The 25487-nt window shown below is 28.2% G+C and overlaps 5 protein-coding genes across 5 annotated transcripts; 2 read left to right on the top strand and 3 right to left on the bottom strand.

The window, feature by feature from the left end:
• The first annotated feature begins 3300 nt into the window (after nucleotides 1-3300).
• On the top strand, nucleotides 3301-5301 carry LOC103580203 (protein KTI12 homolog). The gene is made up of 5 exons (XM_008561874.3): nucleotides 3301-3572; nucleotides 3638-3899; nucleotides 4085-4223; nucleotides 4295-4357; nucleotides 5003-5301. Exons 1-5 carry the CDS (start codon nucleotides 3410-3412, stop codon nucleotides 5198-5200), a joined length of 825 nt encoding a protein of 274 aa, XP_008560096.1. The 5' UTR covers nucleotides 3301-3409; the 3' UTR covers nucleotides 5201-5301.
• Nucleotides 5302-5597: 296 nt separating this feature from the next.
• On the bottom strand, nucleotides 5598-12913 carry LOC103580204 (carnosine N-methyltransferase). Its single transcript, XM_008561876.2, has 8 exons — nucleotides 12774-12913; nucleotides 12425-12662; nucleotides 11027-11231; nucleotides 10427-10584; nucleotides 8307-8447; nucleotides 8029-8191; nucleotides 7643-7876; nucleotides 5598-6284 (listed from the first exon to the last, which is right to left on the bottom strand). The coding sequence occupies exons 2-8, from the start codon at nucleotides 12529-12531 to the stop codon at nucleotides 6048-6050; spliced, it is 1245 nt and encodes a 414-aa protein (XP_008560098.1). The 5' UTR covers nucleotides 12532-12662; nucleotides 12774-12913; the 3' UTR covers nucleotides 5598-6047.
• A 1757-nt stretch (nucleotides 12914-14670) lies between these two features.
• On the bottom strand, nucleotides 14671-15443 carry LOC103578598 (histone H2A). Its single transcript, XM_014444029.1, has one exon. The coding sequence runs from the start codon at nucleotides 15397-15399 to the stop codon at nucleotides 15022-15024; it is 378 nt and encodes a 125-aa protein (XP_014299515.1). The 5' UTR covers nucleotides 15400-15443; the 3' UTR covers nucleotides 14671-15021.
• Nucleotides 15444-15747: 304 nt separating this feature from the next.
• On the top strand, nucleotides 15748-16889 carry LOC106694041 (histone H2B). The gene has a single exon (XM_014444031.2). The coding sequence runs from the start codon at nucleotides 15776-15778 to the stop codon at nucleotides 16148-16150; it is 375 nt and encodes a 124-aa protein (XP_014299517.1). The 5' UTR covers nucleotides 15748-15775; the 3' UTR covers nucleotides 16151-16889.
• Nucleotides 16890-19079: 2190 nt separating this feature from the next.
• LOC128669048 (cyclin-T1-like) lies at nucleotides 19080-20141 on the bottom strand. The gene has a single exon (XM_053743225.1). The coding sequence runs from the start codon at nucleotides 20139-20141 to the stop codon at nucleotides 19080-19082; it is 1062 nt and encodes a 353-aa protein (XP_053599200.1).
• Nucleotides 20142-25487: the final 5346 nt, after the last annotated feature.

Genomic DNA, 25487 nt, shown 5'->3' with positions numbered 1-25487 from the left:
GATTATCAACATTGAACACACAAATTTTTTCAAAAAATTTAAACTTACAATTTTTACGCTGAAGTAAAATTTTCAAAAATTTTCTGCACATAAATTTAAAAAAAATTTTTTTAAACAGTAAAAAAAAAATTCAAATACTAAAATTTAAAAATTTTTACCTAAAAGCATTAAAGAATTTTTTTTATTTTTATAAATTGTAGATAAAATACAACAAAAAAAATACGTTTAATTTAATCTGTTTCTCGCAGAATTGCATATTTAAAAAACAAAAAATTCAATTAATAAAATTTTGAAAATTTATCTTCCGTTTAATGACAAAAAAAAATCAAATATCTAGATTTTTAAAATCCACCATTTTAGCGGGAAATATTTCATAAATTTAAATTTATTCGAATTTAAAATTTAAATATTAATTTTTTTTTACAAATTATTTAAATATTTTTAGAACGATATTTTAAATTAAAATATATATATATATATATATATCCTGTAACTTTACAGCTAAACACTAATTACATTAACCATTAAAAAAATAAAAAAAGATTGTAGAATAAAATGTCATTAAGTTACGGGTAGATAAAAAAATAATTAAAAAATTTAATCACCACCTTTAGATTTCAACGTTTAAAAACTCTTCAAATTAAAAAAAATCAGCAGTCAGTTACAAAAAAAAACCGCGCAACTTTACATCAACTAAAATTACCGTCAAAAAAAATTTTAAATAAAAATGTTGTTACCGATAATTTGTCTGGCCATCACTTCAATAAGCGCATGCTCAGAAAAAAGCGAGCGTTATTTTTATCGGAATAAATTTCTTTCCGAGTTTCCAAATCATCATAAGCTAAATAATTTGTCACTTATTGGAACTTATGGATCCGAATCATGCAGAATTCGCTCAAGAAATTACAGGTCCCAGTCATTAACAATAAAAGAGCAATTGAATTACGGGGTGCGCGTTTTGGACATTGGGCTACGGTCAGTATCAAACCGCTTTGCAATACACTCTGGTACATTTTTTTTGGATAAATATTTCGAAGATTTATTATTTGAAATTGAGGAGTTTTTGAAAAAAAACCCGCGGGAATTCGTCATTGTTTTTATAGAAGAAGATTATTCCAGAGCAAATGACGTCACGAAAAGTAATTGCGAAATTTTGGAAAGATACAAAAAATTTAAACGAGTGGTTACGGACTGGAGTTTGAAAGATACTTTTAAAAAAGTTCGCGGTAAAATTTTGCTGGCATCAAGACTTTACGGAAGTGCATATGAGAAATGTGTCGTTAATTTGCATGCAAAGTGTTTGGTGCAGAATAAAGAATGCGGAGCCTCAAAATCTGTCGATGAAATTGACAATAAATGGAACAGCATTGAAACTTTGCAGAGAGCGACTTTTTTTAAAAAACGTCACTGTTTCATTAACAATATGAATTATTATGGCAGTAAACATTCAGCTGATGTTATTGCCAACTATGGATACGTTAATCCAATTAATGGTGAATGTGTGGAAGCTATTAATAAAAGAATGACGAAAAATTTCGTCAATTCACACAGAGGCTTAAATATTGTTCTGGGTGTTTTTGTAACCCAAGAACTTATTGATAAAATTAATTTTAGTAATTATCCGATGTTTGAACAAATAAGTGTAATTAGAGTTTGATGTTAATTATTGTAATGACATATTTTTATGTTATTTATTGTAAATTTTAACTGTTGTTTTAATTTCGCTGATACAGTAATTAGGTAATAAAAATTTTTAGTCAAATTTAATGGGAAAATTTATTATTTTATAAATATAGAACTTACCAGATGACGCCATTTTTTTTTTGAATTTTTTAGGGGATTCATGACCTTTGGAGTCTTTGATAGTTGAGGCGACGTTTTGAACTTCTAAAAGCTTTAGAAATAGAATTTTTGTAATACTTTTAGGTATTTGGAGGTCTGGGACCGATGGAAACTGTTGCAGGACTGTGTAAAAAGACATTTTGGGCCTTCTAGAGTGTAATTTATAAGTTTTTTCGAGTTTTTTCAGTATTCCGACGACCGATGGGACTTTTGATAGTAAAAGCGATGTTTTGAACAATTAGAAGTTTTAGAAATATAGTTTTTGTCATACTTTCAAGTGTTTGGAAGTCTGAGGACAATGAAAACTATTGCAGGACTGTGTAAGAAGACATTTTAGTCCTTCTAGAATCTAATTCATAATTTTTTCAGGTATACAGATGATCCATGAGACTTTTGATAGTTGAGGCGACGTTTTGAACATCTAGAAGCTTTAGAAATAGAATTTTTGTAATACTTTTAGGTGTTTAGAAGTCTGGAAACAGTGGAAACTGTTGCAGGACTGTGTAAAAAGACATTTTTGCCATTCTAGATTGTAATTTATAATTTTTTTGAATTTTTCCGGTACTTCTGTAAGTTCTATCAGGTCTTTGATATTGAAAGCAACATTCTGAACAATCGGAAGCTTCGTAAATTGAGTCTTTGTGATATTTTTTAGTGCATAGTAGCCTATAGCTTCAAGAAATTGTTGCAGGAGTATTTAAAATGACTATTTTTCAAAGACAAGATCAGACTTTAAGACCCAGGAAGCTTATAAATCGAGTTTTTAAAAATATTTCACACGATACGGCAACCTGAGGCTTTCAAAAACTGTTGCAGGACTTTCTACAAAGACATTTTAGCGTTCCCAGGCTGCCCGATATGAGTTCATTTGAATTTTTTTCAGTATTTCTATAAGTTCCATGAGATCTTCGATATTTAAAACCAGATTTTGACATCTGGATCAAGGTTTTGCAATATTTTTAGATATTTAACAGCCTGGAGCTTTTGAAAACTGTTGCAGGAATTTTTAAAAAGACATGTTGGTCTTCCCCAGCTCTCAGACATGAGTTTCTTCCAATTTTTCAGTATTTCGATGACTTTCACAGACCCTGTGGTACTAAAGCTCAGACTCTAACATCTGGAATTCCATAAATCAAATTTTTGTAACATCATCAGACGGCTGGTAGTCTGGTCAACGAGAACTGTTGCAGGACTTGTCTAAAAAGCCATTCAGGCTCTTCCAGTCTCTCAGACACGATTATTTTTTTAAATTCCTAAAAGTACTTGGCTATCAATTCTTCCCATCATGATCTATCATCAATCCCGAAACGATTTAGGCTCTCTCGAGCAGAATTCCATGCTTGCTTATCAACGCTAACAATTTTTCATGATTTCCTTCAACTTCAATCATAGACCGCCATCTATCAGAGACACTCCCAATTACATTTTATTCAGAAATCGAATGATAACAAGCAACAACTCCATAATTTCTGACGATTCTGATTCCAGTGAAGGCTCACCTCCTCCACATTTTTTTTTTTACCACAATTTTGAACTCAAACTTATTTATTAGCCAAGTAAATAAAAAATGCCACTAATTATTATAACAGGTCTACCAAATAGTGGCAAAACTACCCGAGGAATAGAATTAAAAAATTATTTCGAAAATGTTCATAACAAAAAAGTTGAAATAATAAGTGAACTACAGACGATTGTCAAAGCGGGTTATGACAAAAATACATTTTATGCAGGTTAGTATTCAATGTTTATTTGAACGTTACTACTACTATAATTAATTGCTAATTATAAATTATAGATTCGAAAAAAGAAAAGGCAATACGTAATGACATAAGATCCAGTACGCAGCATCAATTAAATTCAAAAGATATTTTAATAATTGACGGGAGTAATTACATCAAAGGGTATCGTTATGAACTTTACTGTTTGTCTAAGTCATTTAAAACCCCGCAGTGCACTATTTACTGCGACATTCCTGTAGAAAGAGCCTGGTTACTGAACCAACAGCGACCGGATTCTGATAAATATTCACAGGAAATTTTTGACGCACTCGTTATGAGGTGATTTTTATTTATTAGATTTAATATAAAACTAATTACTGCATTAATTTATGAGATGATACTGAAATGAGTTGACGTCTAATTTTTGAATTTAAAAAAAAAAATATTTGAACAAATTGCACCCAGTTTTTTAAATTTTTTACATGTGTGTACTTATTAGAATTTATTCTGGATATTTTTTTTAGATATGAAATGCCTGATAATAAAAATAGATGGGACTCTCCTCTATTTTCAGTTACTCAGGATGACAAATTACAATTAGATGATATATATCATTCATTATATCTCGTTAAACCTCCTAAACCTAATATGAGTACTCAGACTGTAAGTTTATAGATGTATATTCATTTATTTATATAAAGATTTAGTTACAAATAATTGATAATTTATTTTAGCCACAAGTATCATCAACCAATTATTTATATGAACTCGATAGAATATCCCAGGAGATAATAAACGTAAGAATTATATATTTATTTTTCACTTTTTCTAACTTTTCTGGAAGACAAATTGACATCAATCTACTGCCGCAACTTGTAAAATGTAATCCAATTTATTACACGCACCAATTGACATTAACTTGCTATCAAATTTCCAAGTGTTTATAGTTTTAATACAAACAAATTGATGTTAACTTTGACTGTTAAATTGTCAACATATTGCGGCAGTAAATTGCTGTCAACTTTTTAAAAAATTTGAGCCAAGAATTGAAAATTGTAATATAATTTGACAGCTGTAAATCAAAATATTACTGTAGTAAATTGACATCAACTTTTTGAAAAAAATCAAGCTAAGCATTAAAAATAGTAAAGTAATTTGACAGCTGGGAATCTGTCAACATATTGCTGTAGTAAATTGCCGTCAAATTGCTTTTCAATTCCCTAGTGTTCATGACTTTATTATAAACAAGTTGATGTTAACTTTCTCTGTCAACTTGTTAACATATTGGGGCAGTAAATTGACGTCAATTTTTTGAAAAAATTTAAGCCAAAAATTTAAAATTGTAAAGTAGTTTTACGGCTGTCAAGATGATGGCAGCTAAAAGACGTCGGCTCTTCCTATCAGTTTCCAAAAAAAATATAAAAAATTTTGATTGCCAACAGGAAATTATAGAGGCTGAAAAATTGGGTATCACAAATGACATAAAATTATCACGACATAATTTATCAGTCGACCGCGGAGCAAATGCTGCACAATTAAATCGTCTGAGGAGGCACTTTCTTGCGTACAGCAAAATGTTGCATGTTGAAGTCAACCAGATCCCTTTATTATTTGTTAAATATCTCAACACAAATATGTGAACTGTAATTGTGATTACTAATTAATTTTCTTACCACAATCTAATTATTTTTAAATTAAATTGTACAATAAATAATTATTTATAGAAATTTTATAATTACAAATAGTTTGATTCCTTTTGTTACATTTTACATTTTCAATTTATAATCATCATTTATTTATATTGATCTAGTATAAAAAAAATTATCATTACTTTTAAAAAAAAACTAGTACTTTAAAACTATTATAGTTGTCACAATATTTCAGTCAAATTATTAATAGTCCTTCTATTAAAATAATTATATAATTACAATTTTTTTATAATTATAAATGTTTATATATCAACTGATTAATTTAAAATCAACATTTAATAGTTAATTATTTTTTCAGTAATTATGCAATTAAATTTTTCTTTAAAAAATATTCAAATTTTTTTTTTCTTTAAATAATTAATTATTTTTTAATTGTCATTTAATAAAATATTCATTAATTCATTTAATAAATCGATCGCATTAATTATATTTTACTAAATAAATTTTTAAAACCCGCGCGCAAAATTGAAAATAAAATTTTTTAATTACAAAAATAATAAAAATAAATTGCATAATTACTTGAAATAAATGAAGGCACTATTACATGTTTTATTAATTACTTAATTTAAAACATTATTATATATATTTTTTTAAATTTTCCTTTCATTTGTACCATTACGAATTCACTAATTATTTAATAATTCCACGAAATTTAAAAAAAAAACAATTGAGTATTAATTTTATTTTAATAAAAAAAGAGAAAAAAAATTATGCTTTGTATTAAATAAATTTGAATAGCAACGGAAAAAGAAAGAAAGAAAAAAATACTTGAGAAAAATTAATTACGTGAAATAATTACGTCTTTAGAGTCATGATTATTAATATTATCATTATCACAATCGATTTCAATATCGTTTGACTGATTAAAGCCGTTCATTTCTAACTGATCATTTTTATTATCAATAACCGACTGTTTATTTGGCTTCCGGCACACGAAGTACACGCTGTTGTACTCACATTGCAACATACTATTTATGTTTTGCGCGTAACGTGTTTTAACTTGGGTTTTTTCTTTCTGAAAATTTAAATTTAATGTTTGTTTAGTCGATTAATTGGGTAAAATAGTATATTGTGTGACAAGGGATGAAAAAAAACGATTTCAGACCAGGGTGAAGTTGGCTGACATCACCCGCAGTCTAAAATTGTGTTTCATCCTGAGTTACACAGAATATTTTTCATGATTACCTGCATTGGATCTTAAAGTTTCAGTGTCGGCAGCCAGTCGGAAACAAGTCAACTTAAGACCAATGGTGTTATCAACTATTAGCGTAAGCGTAAATTGTCATTTGCAATTTATAGTTATACAGAAACTATAAATACTATGTATTATTGACACTAATTTTTATAAAACTTAATCACAGTCAGAACTGTCATTTACGAAAATAAAATTAATGCTCTGAAATTACTATTAAGAGGAAAGCTGGTCTGGAGACAAAAAAAAGAGGATATATTTGTGATTTTTTTTTCAGAGTTCCGTCTTTGTTAACATTCTTGAAATTTCAGACATTATTAAGCAACATTCCAAGAATATTTTGCTAAATTTTCGGAAAAAAATATTAAAAAATGAGCCAGTGGTAGTGGGGAGAGACGAGTCACTTAAAAAAAAGTTTCCATGCCGGAGGCAGGATAACCCATGACTGTCTCATCTGAAATAAAAAAATCAAAAAGATTTCTTTAGAACACAAGTTTATCTTGGATTTGAACGAAGGTATAAACAAAATATTCATTTTTGAATTTTTGGTAAAGGTGCAATAAGAAAACTATGATTTTTCCCAAAAATTGCTCCTTTTGTTTAATTAAAAAATAAGTAGTTATTGAAAAAAAAATCCTTCGTTTAAATCTAAGATAAACTTGTGTTCTAAAGAAATTTTTTTGGTTTTTTTATTTCAGATGAGGCAGTCATGAGTTATTCTGCCTACGGCATAGAGACTTTTTTTTGACTCGTCTCTCCCCACTACCACTGGCTTATTTTTAAATATTTTTTTCCGAAAATTTAGCAGAATATTCTTGGAATGTCGCTTAATAATGTCACGAATTTTGAAAATTTTAATGAAGAAGCTACTCTGAAAAAAAAATCACAAAAATATTCTCTTTTTTTCGTCTCAGACCAGCTTCCCCTTAAACAAATTACAAGTATCAGAGTTTAAATTCCAAAAGCCTTCAGTCAGCGGGCAGAAAAATAATTTTTTTTCTTCCCAGGGACAAAACAAGTTTGTTTCTGTCGCTGACTGCATTCACAATTTACACATTTGCTAATTTTCATTCGCGGCATCTGACTGAAATTGTCTTCTTCCAACTGGCTATAGACACTGAAACTCTAAGTTTCGATCCCGGTATCATAAAAAGAATGTTTAGTCAGTAGACGATAAATACCTCGATTTTAAAACCGAAGCCTAGAATAACTTGTCTGACGACTTCGTAACTAGGCTCGATTGAATCTTCGTTGGGCATGTCGCTGAAATGATAGAGCAGAGGGCCCAGATTTATCCAGACGCCGCCGGGTTTGAGTGTTTTGTATATTGTTTCGATGAATTGCACGACATTGTTTGCGCAGTCAATGAAAAAACAAGTCGCGATGCAATTCCAGTGGTCGTATTCATTGTAAACCTTTTTTATACACAAATTAACTATTGTTTATTAAGAGTGTAAAATTTAATTGAACCATTTTTCAAATTTTTATAAAAGAAACTACAATTTTTTTTTCGTTAATTAAATGTGTAACATATTTACAAACAATGTCTAAAGAAAAAAATGATTACCTCTAAAAAATCACCAGCAGTCATTGAAAACTGTGCATTCTCTGGCAAGTCACTTGGGTTTACATCCGGAAACGATACATCCAGCGTTTGATGAGACGAATATAAATTATTCATGTATTGATGCACCCAAGGATATATTTTAAACGAATTAACTTCTCTGCATCTGTTTTTAAATTAAAATAAACAAACAAGCAAACACATAAATTAATAAATAAACAAATAAATTATGTGAATAGATCAATATGATTATGATCATAAATAAAATTATGAATAATTACTTATTCAATACAAAGTATGAAGCAAATAACATAAACAGCGAAAACTCATTTCCTTGGCAAGTGTATCCTCGCTTTGCGATTTCGAACGCAAGTCGTCCTAATCCAGCACCAGGTACAAGAACATTTATTTTTGAAGGATCGCTGGATAATAAATATTTATTGTAATTAAGTTATCATTACCTATGTCTAGATAAATATGATAGTAATAATTATAAGAAAGGGTTTTTGTAAATCAGGTAGTAAAGACCAAAATTGTGTGTTCTTAATTTATTTATTTAATTTTATCCTTTATCACCTGATTTAAAAAAAGTCTTACTTATAATAACGAGACCTGAATTTTAAAATTAATAATAATAATAATAATAATAATAATAATAATAATAATAATAATAATAATAATAATAATAATAATAACAATGTGATTTAATAATGTGCTATTCATCTCATTAGTGAGACCAACATTAGAGTATGGTATACTAATATCGTATCCCTACCAGCAGTATCAAATAAATAGACTTGATACTATTCAGCGTAAATTTATAAAATTTAGTATATCTACTCAAGAAGAATGGGGTTGAAACAAATATGATAGGTCAATACACTTCACTAAATATATGGAGATTACAAACGCGACATTCGTATTACCAGCTTTGTTGTTTCTTCGAAATTATAAATAATTATTTTCTATCTCCGGATTTATTAAGACAAATCGAACTGAATGTCCATACACTTACTACGAAAAAGCTATTTATTAAACATAGACTATGGATAAGGCTTCTTGGTGCAGTCAACAACTACTCTGGTCAAATGTAATTCTTTGGAGGAAGATTGGAGAAATTCAAAAAGTCGACATATGATTTATTTAAATCCTAATAAAAAGTTAAACTTTTCATTTTGTAAGCATTCATCTTGCGTATTAAATACTCTAATTAAAATTTAATATCATACTGTAAATTGCTGAAATGCAATTTCATTAGCTTTCGGTACTTGATATCTTTGTATAATCTTTCTATTTTGTTACATTAATTCATTTTTATCTAACATTGTTATTAATATGTTTTTTAAGGAGTCTTTTATAGATATTTAGTCTTGATTCATTCTTAATTTCTACTGGTAACTTGTACCACGAAACACCTTTATAAGTTATTAACTTTTCCCATTATTGTTTTTGTTTTTTTTTTAATATTTATTAAGGATGTGTGTCTTGTGTTGTATGTATGTTTCTCTTTATTCAGCAAAGATAAGCTGCTGTCTTATTATTTATCATTTTATGTATAAATATACAGCAATTGAATACTAATCTTTGTTGAACTGACATCTAGCCCAATGTTTATAACTAGTGATGTAAAGCTAAGCATGTGCTCGTCATTTGACGTCAATTGACAAACTAAAAAAAATGACCGCCGCTCATTTTTTGAATTTAATGTCGATTCCCGCGAAATGAGAATAAAAAATTATTTAAAATTTGACCAAAAAATGACTGAAAAATTTTTGACGGTCATTGTCCATCTAAGTAGTTGAGCAAGCCAGATTTGTTTACTACCGTCAGAATTTTTAGTTAAATTTTGTGTTCGTATTGATAGATATAGTAATGGTTTTAATAAATAATCTGTAAAATCAATTTCAGCAAACAAATTTCACCAGATTCTGAAGTCTAAAAAATTGACCAAAAAATGACCGAAAAATTTTTGACGGTCATTTTCCATCTAAGTAGTTGAGCAGGCCAAATTTGTTTATTGTTGTCAAAATTTTTGGATAAATTTTATTTTGAATATTTAAAATATTTAGGTTGCATATAAAATAGGTTGCTCTTTTTTTTTTTTTTAAAGAGGAATTTTCGTAAAAAGAAAAAAAAATTCTCATGAATTTTTGTGACTGACCAAAAAAAAATGACGTCAATTGCGCGTGATTTGACCAAAGTTAAAAATGACCGTCATTTCGCATCACTATTTATAAGATAATTTTAATTTACGTGGATTTGTTTACACCTAATATTATTCTCATTGCCGTTTTCAAATTTTTGTAGCACACTCATAATTTATTTATTATAATTAAGCATGATTGTACTGCAGTACTCAAAATGGGGTGTAATTATAAACTGTTAATAATAATAATAATACCATTCATCTGGAGGAAATTGATGAATAATTTCATCAATAATAGGTTGATAACACGTCTTCCTTTCTTCAATGCCCTGCACACTCCAATCACGTATCAATTGTTTAATAGTTGCTTGAACCTTTTCCTGATCAGCTAAAATTGGCCGTGAATTTAATGTCTGGAATTAGACCGACCTATATATATGTCATTATGACAAAAGTAATTTTTTTTTTCTTTAAATATATTTTTAAATTTAATTAAAGAATTAAAAAAAAATCTATAAAAATAAAATGATCAATTAATTTATTACTGCTGCAAATAATGGGAAAAAAATCACTTCTGATAAATTTTACTTCTATTCAAATAAAGATTTTTCTAATTAGATTCGATTTGACACCTGGAATAGACAAAATTTTTAACAGAAAAAATTTTTTTGTTTTATAAAAAAAATTGAATATAATTGAAAAAAAAAGTTTGATGATAAGATTTAAATTCTATGTAATGATAAAAAAATTTGAATCCGGATTTTTTTTTTAAACTGGGGGTTGATTAATTAATAATAATTATTGATTAATAAAAATATTATAAAGAATAATTATAATAATTAAAGTTGGTCTTACACTGTCATGTTCGTCTGGTGGATTGACGTTTTCAAAAATACTTGGAGCACCTCGTGTTATTAATTTTATTATTTCTGCATTATGTTCAATGCAAACTTTAACTTGTTGCAAATGCTCACGGTATTTAATTAGTAATTGCTGGTGGTGTTGAGGTAATGAGGATAAATAGTTCTCAGTTTTACGCACTCGTTGCAGTGAATGTGGTCTGTAAATTTCAAATAATTAGTTCATAAAAAGTGATCCTAAAATTGACAGCCTATAAATAATTTTCGAATTTTTTTCCGACAAATTAATTACAGAAAAAAAAAAATAAAAACATGCACATTTAGAAAATTTGGAAAATTACAGGTGCAATTTTTAAAAATATTTATTTTTTAATTTTTATGCCAAGCTACAGGCCAAATGGCAATTTTATACATTATTATAGTTTCTTACAAGAGTAATTTTATTATCTAAGGTCACAATTTGCCAAGTTATATTTATAGGCGATTTAACTCTTACTGTATAATCCAATTTCTACATTAATTTGTGATTTGCTATTTTAAAAAAATTTTGTTTACTTTCATTTAAAGTTTAAACTTAGTAGGTAGTCAAACATTTTATTTATTAAAACTGAAGACTACTCGCATTTGATATCTCAGGAGGCTTAGTGTCATTAAAAAAAAAATTACAACTAAATTTTGAATTGAAATTAATTTTAATGCTCATAAAATTTAAATAAAAAAAAAATTACAAAATTAATAAAAAATAATTAATTTTTTTTCAACTTCTTCTTAAATATTTAATTAAAAATAAAATTTATTCTCAATTTCTATTCAATTTTATGAGTGTGAATGTAGCAGACATCAAACAAATTTAAAATTATAAATAAATAGAATAAATAATTAAAAAAAAAATATTTTTAAAAAATGCACTTATTAATTTTAAAATTTTTAAAATGTGCATTTTTTAAAAATTTTATTTTATTAATTATTTTAAATTCGCTGTCTACTTCATTCACACTCATTCAATTTTAATTTTTAAAAAATAATTTTTTGAATTAAAAAAAAAAATTGAAGATTGAACTTAAAGAAACACTAAAATTAAGACTAAAATTAAAAAAAAAAAGATTTTTTTTAAATATTTAAAATTATTTTTCAATGTAATTAAAAAATGATAATTAATTTTTTAAAATTACTTGCAGTAAAAAAAATAAATAATTAATTTTTTTCTAATTTCTTATTAAAAATTCAAGGAAAATAAAATTAATTGTCAATTTTAGTTTAATTTTAAAAACGACTGAACTAAAAATAAAAAAAATTTTATTTCCCAAAATATCTAAAATTATTTTTCAATGAAATTAAAAAATAAAAATTAATTTCAAAAAATTACTTGGAGTAAAAAAATAAATATTCTTACTTGTAATGTTTAAATGCCGAAACAATTCTTTGAAAATGTTTTCGTTCTTCTTCATCTTCGTACGAATTGGACATACGTTTTTTACAATTATCATTTACAGTATCCATAATAATAATAATAATAATAATAATAATAATAATAATAATAATATTAATAACAATAACTATTATTAATTACAATAAATTTTTCAATTTCAAATAAAATTTATTTACTTGGCACGGCCACAATAACAATCAACCTGAATAATAAAACAGAAAAAAAAGAAAAACAATTAATTAGTACAATTTCTATACTTTGTTTTTGACAATTAAAATCTCAACAATAATCTATATATTATATGTTCACTCACTTGTATTAATCTTATTCGATTACTTAATTTATTTAATACATACTACATATAACCTCCAACTACCAGTACACACATTAAGTGAATTTAATTCAAGAGACAAGAGACAAACAACTTTAGGGTACGCACACATTGAGCACGTGTCTATTTAAAGGCGGATTTAGATTTTTTATTTATTTAGTTAATCAGATTTATTAATAATATGTTCATATATATATAAAAATAAATATATTTATAAATATATATCGATATAATCACTTTTCTAAGGATTTAAATAAATTTAAAAAATGGCGCGAAAGAGGAAAAATTTAAAAAATTCAAAATTTAATTATTTGCTTTCTACAAGAAAAAAAAATTTGGAAATATTTTCGGAGTAATTAATTAGTAATTAAATTTTAAATTACGAGAGATTTTAGAAAAATTCAAATTTCTTTAACTTTTGAAAAAATGTTTGGTGTAAAAAAAAAAAATGCTGGAGGTAAAAATTAATTTTAAGGGCAGTCGCATTCTCAGATGATTCTCCCCCTCCCCTATCTTTTGAAAATATTTAATGACTCGACTGTTGTCATTAAAATTTTATTAATTAATGATTTTAAAGTTAACAGACAACTGATAATTTTTGGATTTTTATTTTGAACAAATTAATTAAGAAAAAAGAAATACTGAAAAATTGCACATGTACAAAATTTAAAAAACTATAAGTGCAATTTTTCAAAATATTTTTTTTTTTATAATTTATCTTTTTTAAAAAAATTCAAAAATTATTCGACGAAGCTAGCTTCGGTATCATTAAAATATCACTGAGAAATTGTATAGATTTTTTAAAAATTATTTACAGTTGATAACAATTAGGATCCAGGTTAAAAAAAATTTCAAGCAAAAATAATAAAAAAATTTTTACCCGGCCGAAAATTGGATAATAATTAAAATTTATATAGACCGATTCAATTGTCGGCCAACTTTCGACCTCTTTCCATAAAATTATACGGGTTCATTGAGACCTCAGTAAAAATGAGGCCTCTTCAGATACAATTCGAAATTAGTCAAACAAAGTTCTGAAATTTCCATGTCGATTAAAATTTGAATTTTAAAGTTTTGTAGGCTAAAATTTACTTACTAAATTTCGTTCAACTTTGAATCGATAGCAACCGTAATTTGAAAAAAAATCCATATCTCAGCGAAATATTATTTTTAGAAAGTGGGTGAAAGGGAGGGTCATCTAAGAATGCCCTTAAAATAAATAACATTTAAGGAATTTAATAAATAAATAAATAAATGAATTTTTTATTTATTACGCGGGAAGATTTGAATGTTATTTTTAAACTAGAAAACTTATGAGTGACGTTATTTTGACAGATAAAGTTTTTTTGTAAATAATAATTGAATAATTGATTATAAATATCAGTAATAAGATGAGACAATATGGAATTAAAATTATATATATATATATATATATATATATATTTCACATTTTTCTGAATTTATTTTTTCCTTACACTCATATATTTATTATTGATCTAATATTAATTGCACTTACTATTGTAAAATATGACCTTTAGGTATCTGAGATTTCAACACTGAAATATATATCAAAATATATACTAATGGAATACTCAAATAATATCAAATTTATATATTTAAGCTTAAAAAGGTCAGTTACTTGTAAATATGTGATAAATTTTTATTGACATAAAAATTAAATGATATGACTTTTATCAGTAAATTACGGTGATAATTGCGGGTTTAAATATATATATATATATATATATAATTTAAAATCGCTCGTGATGTTTAATGTCTGACAAATTCTAGTATATAAAATTTGTAGGATTTATTACCGTTGAGTATTAATATATATATATATATATATACATGAGCAATGGATTTTCTTAAATAGGAATTGGTCTAGAGAATGAGTCTCAAGAAATATATTGTAGACAAGGAGATAGATTTTATTATCAAGAATAATTGTATGATAACGATGGGTTCTGGGGAGTGATCAAGTGACTGCTGTGGTATTTTTAATGTGGTTCAAGTAATCTGTGATATTTCAAATGAACTTGCAGTGAATTATATTGAATTTCAAATCAAAGATAACTTGACACAAATGGTAAAAATATTAATATGAAAGGTGAATGTAAGAGTAGACAATTTATCACATGGAGAAGAAACTTGAAGGTAACGTTCGTTATAAAAAATTTGGTGGCCCTGAAAAGGGCCGTTTTGTTTTTTATTTGAATTGATGTTCAATTTAAGAGCTGCTTTTTTCGGTTTTCTTGGGCAACAAGACAGCTTGGATGTTGGGTAAGACTCCACCTTGAGCGATGGTGACTCCTGAGAGAAGTTTGTTCAACTCTTCGTCGTTACGGATGGCCAATTGAAGATGACGTGGGATGATACGAGTCTTCTTGTTGTCACGAGCAGCGTTGCCTGCCAACTCGAGAACTTCAGCGGCCAGATATTCCATGACAGCTGCGAGGTAGACTGGAGCACCAGCACCAACACGTTCTGCGTAGTTTCCTTTACGCAACATACGATGGATACGACCAACTGGGAACTGGAGTCCAGCACGGCTTGAACGGGTCTTTGACTTTCCCTTTACTTTGCCTCCTTTACCGCGACCAGACATGATATTGAGTTTTGAAATAAGAGAACGTGACACGAGTGAACAGAGCGAACTGTTGCGTTGTAATACAAGATGGCGTCGAAAAAAGCCGTGTTATCAACTTTTCATCGGGACCTGCGACCCAATCCGGAAGGAGTTTCTATCCCCTCCGCCATTTCTACCTTCTCATTAGCTCGCAGCCCCGATTTTATTACTATTGTTATTATTTTTCAGCCGTCGGTACCTGCGCGCCAATAAGATTACATTTATCTCCACCACTTACTTTTACGCGATTTCATTGGCCTCGCAGGTACCGATTCATAAGTCATCCTATCACTGCGAACAAAAATTTCTGGCACAGTCCGACTTTTCTCTAACAGTCACCAATTACTCCGTCAACATGCCTCCTAAAACAAGTGGTAAAGCCGTCAAGAAGTCTGGTAAAGCCCAGAAGAACATCACCAAGAATGATAAGAAAGGACGCAAGAAGAAGCGTAAGGAAAGTTACGCTATCTACATTTACAAAGTGCTCAAACAAGTTCATCCTGACACTGGGGTCTCCAGCAAGGCCATGAGCATCATGAACAGCTTTGTCAACGACATCTTCGAACGTATTGCGGCTGAAGCTTCCAGACTTGCGCACTACAACAAGCGCTCCACCATCACTTCCCGGGAAATTCAAACCGCAGTTCGTCTTCTGCTTCCTGGTGAATTGGCCAAGCACGCTGTCAGTGAAGGAACCAAAGCTGTCACTAAATACACCAGCTCCAAATAAATTTCCTAATTCAAATCATTAAACCAAACGGCCCTTTTCAGGGCCACTAAATTTTTTACAACGTATTTCTTTCAAATTTCAAATGAAAATCTAAATAACTATTTTTTAGTAGTTAATTAATCGTGTTATTAAATTGTACATAAATACAAAAGTTTTATAAACTACCTCTCACCATATGAGACTTGTTTAGATTTCGAAAATAAAGAACCCAAGACAAAAGAATCTTACAGCGATTGTCGATTCAGCTCACAAGTAATTCATAGCAACTTTTAGGATGGGAGTTTCTAAATTAAATAAGTTTTTATAGAAAAAGTATAATTTTATTAACTAGTAACTCAACGTCCTTTAAAAGTAACCTATCATAGATCTTTTCTGTAAAATTGTAAATAAAATTTATTTTTTCCGTCATAAATTTATTTATTATAATCAAACTGTCACATTTTAAGAAACAGAAACCTTGTAAAGTGAACATATAACACCTGAATGATAGATGAAGTCGAATTTTACAAATAAAACAGTGTAATAAAACGTTATTGTATCGTTTTTTAGGGTCACCGAATTTTTTATTCATAAAAAATAATTGAATGTTTTACATTCGTGGATTTAAGTCCTTGCTCCAATATTAATGTCCACTTTTCTCATGCCTAAAAAAATTGAAACTTCTAACATCTATGAAATGATAACTTTTTTTTTTATTTACTGTTTTGTTTACAAGAGAACAAGTTTTGTAGTTTTACAGCTTTACGTAATTATTTATAAGGTAAATGTCTCATTACCGGAACGACGAAGGGTATATGACGGATTTTTATCGTCTTAAAAATATTCAAATAAATTATAAACCAAAATAATTTATTACATCATATAGAATAGACATTTACCAATTTAAAAATAATCAAATAAGTTCATTTTTCATAAATTTAATATAAAAAAAAAATTTTTTTCTATGACACCCAAAAGACCCAATACCGGAACGCTGAAATAGCCTTGTCCCAATACGGGAATTCGGTTGTCCTAATACCGGAACAGTAAATAAAATAAGTTATTTTTTGCATTTATTCATGGTGAAAATATTAATAATTATTAAATAATATTAATATAAAACGAATATGAATGTAGCAGACATCAGAGAACTTTAAAATTATAAATAAATAAGATAAGTAATTAAAAAAATAATATTTACAAAAAAAGTACTATTAATTTAAAAATTTTTTGAATTCGCATTTTTTTAAATTTTATATTATTAATTATTTACTCGATTTATTAATAATTTTGAATTTGTCTGATGTCTGCTATATCACGCCCATAATGTAAAATGTATTTAAAATTTTAAAATGATTGAATATTCAATGAAAATAAATATTTTGAACTAAAGATTAGAAACAAAATAAATCATTTGAGGTTATACCAGAAAAATAATTAAAAAAAAAAAAAACTAAAAACAAAAATTTATTTTTTATGATTTAAATTAGAGTTTATCTATATTTAATCTATTTTTTATAACAATCATACATACTCCATTAAATATTAGGGCTCCAGTAATGCTAATGTCTATCGATAACATTAATATGATTGGCTGTTCCGGTACTGGGCACGGGTTCATTTTGGTGTACCAATAGACGAACAGTAAAATTAATATAATAATACTATTTTTTTCATATTTTTAATATGTTTTCTTGAATTTTATGTCATTCAAGATGCATATACAAAAAAAAATTATTGAAAAGTAATTCTATGGATTTTCTATAAGCTTAAGACCATTGACTGATTTCTTAGCAAAACCATTAAGAGACATGAAAAAGTCATGAATTCGAGACTATTGCTCTAATTAACATTTTTTTTTTTTTTTCATATTTTAAATATTTTCTAAAATCTATTTTATATCTTATTTTTTAACTGAAAGATTAAGGTTTCAAATAAAGAAAGTTTTATTTAGTTTCATCGCCTACGAGTTGAAATATAATATAATGATTATCAAATCGTTCCGGTATTGGGTCTTGTTCCGGTATTGGGACATTTACCTTATAATGTATGGATTTTCAATTTACTATTGGTGTTCCTTATGAAATATTTTCCATAATAGAGTTATTCATTATAATGACAGCTTATGAGGCACCAAGAGTCTACATTATTTTTCACTGGATTTGCACCTGAAAATTCAAATTTTTGCCTCGTTTACGGAAAGAACGGCGTAATTGAAGCACTTGTTACTTTCTTGCATTTTAGTTGCAAATTGTTTCTACATGATAGAAATCAGACGGAAAATCACCAGCAACAGTTGAAGAACAATTTTCGGGACCAACTTTCTGTAAATTTAGAAAATATCGTACAGTCAGAGTCGACACAAACAGAAAAAATAAAATTAAAATAAGAGCAAGTCATCAGTCCCTTATAATTATGCCAATAATTTTGGTAAATTTTTTAGAAACGGCTGTCTATTATTATATATATATATATATATATATATATATATATATATATATATATATATATATATATATATATATATATATATACATATATATATATAAAGATAGACAGCCCTTCTAAAAAATTGCCCTTGAGCCTTAAAGAGATCCTGAGCAAGCCATGCGCAACTATTTTCAACATACTGCTGGCGCCAATCTTTCTCTAGAATATAGAGTTATAATCTGGCACAAATTTCTTGTGTAAGGCTTGCACTAACTGACTTTCTTAGTACTAAATTTGAATTGAAAAAAATTATTAATGTTTTATGAAAGATTGAAGAGTGGTTTACGTTTTAAAAAATTTGGTGGCCCTGAAAAGGGCCATTTGGTTTATCAAGAATCAGAAAATTCACTTAGAGCTAGTATATTTGGTGATAGCATTGGTTCCTGTTAACTATAATTAATTTAATAAATCTTCAAATAATACAAAATTATTTACAAATGATTAAATTATCTCAGAAGAATTATGACAATTCACACTTTTTCGCAGGAAAAAAAATGTCTTCAGTATCAGTATCATTTTTACGTTTATGACTGAAATTATCGAAAGTCTCCATTCTAACCTCAAGATTAACCGTAGTTGCTGGAGTCATTTGAGTACACGTACTTTCAACACAATCATCCTGCAGTACTTCAGTCACGTCAGTTGAGACTATACTAGAGGTTTGGTCTCCAGCTCCAGGCAAAGTAGTCTTTTGATCTGATAAAGTAGAGTTTCTTCCTTGACAATTGGCCGAGGTCAGTTGACCAGTTGGAGAACTCTTAAATAAACACATAACCCAGTTCTTAATTCGTGATGGAATTTTATTTAAAATTTCGCTGAATTCCTTATCCATTTTTACTAGCAGATCATTCGTGACTTGGGCATCAAGCAACCAAAACCAAGGATTTCCATCGACGACTTCCGGAATCTTCCACTTGGACGATTTGATTGCAAAATATATACAGAAGCATGCCACAACTTCCGGTTTATATTTGACGCACATTGACGTCAGTTGTAAAGTGTAGCCTGCTAACTGTAGACAAATTATTTCAAGTTCCTTTCTTGCATTTATTTTTCTACACAATTTCTTGATATAAGAGTGCGGGTGATTTATATTCATGTCAGATTCAAACGTAATCTGGAAAACGATTTCGTTCATGACTAGACTGTTGGTAATCTTTCTATACTCGGCAGTGCTGGTATCCAGTGTGTAATTGTCAGCTTTTTTTAAACACATGTGAAAAGCTCTGATGACGTCATTTAATTTTTGTGGCTCTCTTTCGACTTTTGCAGCCACAAAAATTGCTGTCGCAGCCACTTCATACCGGTGGAATTTTAGCAGCGAATGCTCAGTATAAAATCTGTGCATGTACACAGTTGCAGTATTTACACTGGCTTCCGATAACCTTAGCCGCTTGCCCAAGTCACCGATCAAATACGCGGCTTGTTGCTTATAATCCAATTCTTTCTCCGCGCTGAGACCATCTCTGAAACTTGGAGAGTTTTTCAATTCTTCTGAGTTAAAATACCACTTATGAGCCATGATAACGCACAATTTTATAGGTCTATAACTTTACTATAAACTTTATTATTTAGCAGAAACAGTTTATGCACTTTTGAAGTCACACAATTTTTTTTCTGTAAAATTGTATTTATTCTCTGACGAACTGTACGGTGTGGAGTTCAAGAATAAAATGATGAATATTGACGAGATACTGCTATTTAAAGGATTTCAGAACAAAGCAGTTTAAGATTTTTTCCCAATGACATTGTCGCTGTTGTAATGAGTAAATAATTTCGTGGTGGAAAAAATGTACCTGAGGTAGCAAAGGTAATTAGACTAATGACTAATGGCAATTATATATTTTAATGGTGATGTGGGTCTGTAATATTTTGTTGTTGGACTAACTCATATTCTTGGGTAAAATATTTGATGGTAAATGATGATGATAATTGAATATTTACGTCAGAGTCTAAAATCTGAACAATAGAGAATGAAGTTAAACATTGAAGGTCTACTTGGCAGAGTGACAGTTTGTATTTTGCACTAGAAGGTCGGTGGTAAAATTTTAGTTATGGTTCATCAGTAAGAACAGCGGAAGGGTTACACATCAGGGTGTTTCATATTTAGGCGATATTTTTTTCTGTCCTACCTGAAAAACTAACAGTTTATAGAGCAAAAAAAAATCTCCTGCTTAAAAAAAATTTTTAAGTTGATTAGGGGCTTCACGCATCAAAAAATTCGATTTCCCATTTTAATAATATAGGAAAAAAAATTTATTTTAGTTTGGAATTTTTCACCCTGGCAATGGCTCATTGTACAAATAAGCCCAGTATATATTTTTGTAGGGAATTTAACGCTTTACAAAAAAAGTCTCTTATCATTTTTTGATAAATCAATCTGTTCAAAAGTTATTGGACCTCGAAATCAAGTTAGAGTAAATTTCGAGATCTTTTTACTTTTCCGATGAAACTATCAGACTTATCATAAAATGCCATAGAATTTTTTTTGTAGACAATTTCATTTCCTACAAATTATCTCTGATAAATTTTTTTTAAATTATGCATTGTTTTCTAGTTATTCTATTTAATGCCAAACTCTTAAAATCGATCAGAGTACTATTTTTTTAGAAACTTGGCATTAAAATGGAAATATCTAGAAAACAATGCAGAATTTAAAAAAAATTTATCAGAGATAATTTGTAGGAAATAAAATTTTCTACAAAAAAAATTCTATGGCATTTTATGATAAGCCTGATAGTTTCGTCGGAAAAATAAAAAAATCTCGAAATTTACTCTAACTTGATTTCGAGGTCCAATAACTTTTGAACAGATCGATTTATCAAAAAATGATAAGAAATTTTTTTTGTAGAGCGTTAAATTTTCTACAAAAATTTATACTGGGCTTATTTGTACAATGAGCCATTGCCGAGGTAAAAAATTCCAAACTAAAAAAAATTATTTTTCCCATGTTATTTAAATGAATCGTTCATTTGAGAAACCCCATAAGTCACGTTTTTTCGAAATTGGGTTTTGTGCATTTTTGAGTTCTTTGGATGTCCCCCCATAGATGTTAATAAAAATATCTATCAAATCAGTGTTTAAAAAACAATTAACATGGTGACAAAAATTTCATTTTATTGAAAAACCCCATAAATCAATGACTTATTGGGTTTTTCAAATAAACATATGCAGTTTTAGTTTTTTAGAAATAATTTTTTCTTTTTCATTTAAAATTCGCGCTTTTTTTGAAAAAAAAAAAATAATAATAATATGACTAATTAGAATACTTAGATTAATTATTATTTTTTGTAATTTATGAGTTTCAAAGTTTATATACATATTATATACTTCATTTTATCAGTATAATAAATTAATTGAGTAGGAAAAATTTAAAAAACAGTGATTTTATAACTTTCTCTCTCGTTTGGTTGAAAAACCCCATAAGTCAATCAACTTTAAATAATTTTTAACTTCCCGCTAAGAAAATCGACGATTTTCAAAAATTTCGGGAAGTTATTGTTTTCACCCCGATTTTCGAAAATCGAGTTTTCATCAGATGTCGACGTTTTGAGTTCCTAGGAAGCTATTCTGACTATTTTCAGAATGATGTCCGAGTGTGTGTATATATATGTGTGTGCGCGCGCGCGCGCGCGCGCGCGCGCGTGTGTGTGTGTGTGTGTGTGTGTGTGTGTGTGTGTGTGTGTGTGTGTGTGTGTGTGTGTGTGTATGTAAACTCTTTGTAACTTTTGAACTAATGAATCGATTTGGATGGTTGAGGTGGCAATCGAAAGAGCGTGTTGGCCTTCAACTTTCCTAAAAAATTTCAGATTATTTGATCAAATAGACTCGAAAATATTGGCGAATTACGAAAAAAAAAATATTTTTTTTTTAGTTTTTTATTAATTTCTCAAAAACGACTTATACGATCGACTTCAAAATCTAATCAGCTCTAGTACTCAATAAAATGCGCCGATTGCCACGTCAACCATCAAAATCGATTGATTAGTTCAAAAGATATCGGCGTTGAAAAGGTCAAAAAATAACATTTTATGTTATTTTTTCCGGATAAATCAGAATATAACGTACTAAAATGTGCCTGATATCATACCAACTCATCTTTTTTATGGTTTCTTTCGATCATATAATGTCATCGAACTTGGTTTTTAGTTTAAATCATGTTATCAACAAAAAAATCGATAAAACGTAGTTTTTAATACTTTTATCGGATATTTCACATTTTATTGTTTCTTACATGAGTCAAAATTTATTTAAATCTTGATTTTGATCCTCGACATTGATTTCTGCCTCAATACACTTATTTTACTGAACAAAATCAGGAACTAAATTTAAAAAACCGCTTCATTGATGATTTTCGATTCTTAAATTTTCAAACTTCAGCATAACAGGTAACTTGTTAGAGCTTGAAAAGATCATAAAAATACAATTGCATGTGATATCATTTTCGAGCTCGAAGAGCTCGAAAATATATCCACACTAATGTTTTCGAGCTCTTTGAGGTCGAAAACAGCGGGAAGTTTTGGGGCCGGCCCGCAGGGTTAACCGACAGACCGATTTTTTTAAGTAATTTCAATTGAAAAATTGAATTTTTCTTGTTTGCATCTTTTTCAGAGACGCTAACATTATTCTCTTCGATTATTTATTTGCTATTTCAATGGTAAGTTTTTCCAGAAAAATGTTTTTTGTGTTTACTAAAAAATTTTGTTTTCATGACGTATGGGGTTTCTTAAATAAATGATTTAGTTAATTCATTAAATCATATTTGTGAGGCTAACTAATGGACAAAATGACCACTTTAATCCAATCATAATTGTTCATTGATTTCGATTGATATTCCAAATTATATTCCGAGCAATTGGACACGCAATTTTGTTCTTTTATAATTACATGTTTATTGATAAATATAACAAATCACATTTGAAATAAAGTATTTTATTATTGTCAACAAAACATTGCCTTTTTAGTAGATTTTATATAGAAATCTAACTATTCATGTGTCCTGATGGTGAAATTTTCATAGAAATATAATCTGATATAATTAATCGAGTAGATTACAAAAATACCGTTGATTTAACAATTAAGTTTTTTTTTTACGGCAATTGAAATTTTTTTCTATTCCCTTTGAATATCATTATGAAAAAAAAGATTTAACGTATTTAAGTCGCCGAAAATTTAGTATTTCCTAGAGTACCCCCTTTTGCCCCAACCCCTATATATTAACACTAAATGAATCTTAAAGCTCACGCGATTAGTTGGAGTTTTCGTTTTTTAATTTTTCATTTAAAAAATTGCACGAAATAGTTAGATGGCATTTAAAATTTCAAAGTCATTCTATGCACTTTCTATAAGCTTAAGACCATTGACTGATTTCTTAGCAAAACCATTAAGAGACATGAAAAAGTCATTAATCCGAGACTATTGCTCTAATTAATATTTTTTTTCATATTTTAAATATTTTTTAAAATCTATCTTATACCTTATTTTTTAACTAAAATATTAGTTAAAGTTTTAAATAAAGAAAATTTTATTTAGTTTCATCGCGTACGAGTTGAAATATAATATAATGATTATCAAATCGTTCCGATATTGGGACATTTACCTTAACGGAAAATAATAACAATATTGACTGAGTCAGTATCAGCGAACCAATTACAGAAATTTATGGCCCAGATAGGACATTTCTTGTGCAGTGATTGGATCGCAGAAACTGAAGTTAAATAACAACAGCACTGACGTCGGTACCTGCGAATCAATAAGAAGTAGTAGAAAAATATCCCGGGTTACGAAAAAAAAGTTGTCATCACGCCTTTATAGTTTGGTTATCAGTTATTTTGGGGAAATCAGACAAAATATGTCTTGCGTCAGGAATTATTTTTATTTCTATGTACAGATTTTTTATAATTGGATACTGAAGTTTTACATTTTGAGTTGGAAATGGCTCTTTTTAGGGCCACTACAATTTACGTTCGTGGAAAATAATTAAAGTTCTGTAACATTTAACTTACATTAGTGCTCCGATACTTTTCCGCAGTGAAGTTTCGTTATTTTAAATGAATCAAAGAATTATAGTTTTTTAACATTTATTGAGTTATAATTTACACTTTATTTTATAAATATATTTATCTTTGAGTACAGAGATGACAGATAAAAATTCTGCAGACTAAGTTACAAAATTTTATACTAATTGCTGTAAAATGCAACAAAAAAAAGTTTTATGAATCTGTTGAGTCCAATGGAAAGGATAAAGTCAAGGATGGGTTTTGTGGGTATTGGGAAAATTTATTCAAGGGAATAATACTCTGCAAGAAAAAAATTTTATGATAATTGTACGGAAAAAAAATTTTGTATTTATTATGGGTGATTATTTAGTATAATTTGAAACTTGAAGAGAACATGAATATGAAAAATTTGGGGGGGGGGGCCCTGCATGAACAGGACCCCAAAAGCTCGAGAACTTTCGCCATGTGAGCCAGGCGCTGAAAAGTGCCGTTTGGTTTTACGTACGGGTATGGTGGTTTTTTGTATAATTTATTTAAAATCAAAGTCAAGAAATAAAAATAGAAAAAATTTTGACAGTTCACCTTGAAATTGAATTGGTCGAATAACTCTTTGTCGTAATAATAAAGTCTCATTTGACGTCAATTATATTGAGAATAATTCATTTGATGTAAGATCTGACTGAAAAAATAAAAAAAAAAAAAATAAAACAATTCATGTTAGTTGATTCCTGAAATGAAAAATTTTAAATAAGTTTTCAACGTTTCAACAAGGCGCTGAAAAGTACGTTTGATATAAATATTATAAGCAATAATTTATTTAATTTAAAATTTGACTGAAAGAATTAAAAAAAAAAATGAAAAAAAAATAT

This window comes from Microplitis demolitor, chromosome 2 (assembly GCF_026212275.2).
Source record: "Microplitis demolitor isolate Queensland-Clemson2020A chromosome 2, iyMicDemo2.1a, whole genome shotgun sequence".
Lineage (NCBI taxonomy): Eukaryota > Metazoa > Arthropoda > Insecta > Hymenoptera > Braconidae > Microplitis > Microplitis demolitor.
This window is presented reverse-complemented; position numbering and strand designations above follow the sequence as displayed.

Coding starts and splice junctions, on each gene's coding strand:
- LOC103578598 (XM_014444029.1), bottom strand. CDS start 15,399: ATGTCTGGTCGCGGTAAAGGAGGCAAAGTAAAGGGAAAGTCAAAGACC.
- LOC128669048 (XM_053743225.1), bottom strand. CDS start 20,141: ATGGCTCATAAGTGGTATTTTAACTCAGAAGAATTGAAAAACTCTCCA.
- LOC103580204 (XM_008561876.2), bottom strand. CDS start 12,531: ATGGATACTGTAAATGATAATTGTAAAAAACGTATGTCCAATTCGTAC. Junction 10,585..11,026: donor CACCAGACGAACATGACAGT/GTAAGACCAACT, acceptor GTCTAATTCCAG/ACATTAAATTCACGGCCAAT. Junction 8,192..8,306: donor TCATACTTTGTATTGAATAA/GTAATTATTCAT, acceptor ATTTAAAAACAG/ATGCAGAGAAGTTAATTCGT.
- LOC106694041 (XM_014444031.2), top strand. CDS start 15,776: ATGCCTCCTAAAACAAGTGGTAAAGCCGTCAAGAAGTCTGGTAAAGCC.
- LOC103580203 (XM_008561874.3), top strand. CDS start 3,410: ATGCCACTAATTATTATAACAGGTCTACCAAATAGTGGCAAAACTACC. Junction 3,900..4,084: donor TTTGACGCACTCGTTATGAG/GTGATTTTTATT, acceptor TATTTTTTTTAG/ATATGAAATGCCTGATAATA. Junction 4,358..5,002: donor TATCCCAGGAGATAATAAAC/GTAAGAATTATA, acceptor GATTGCCAACAG/GAAATTATAGAGGCTGAAAA.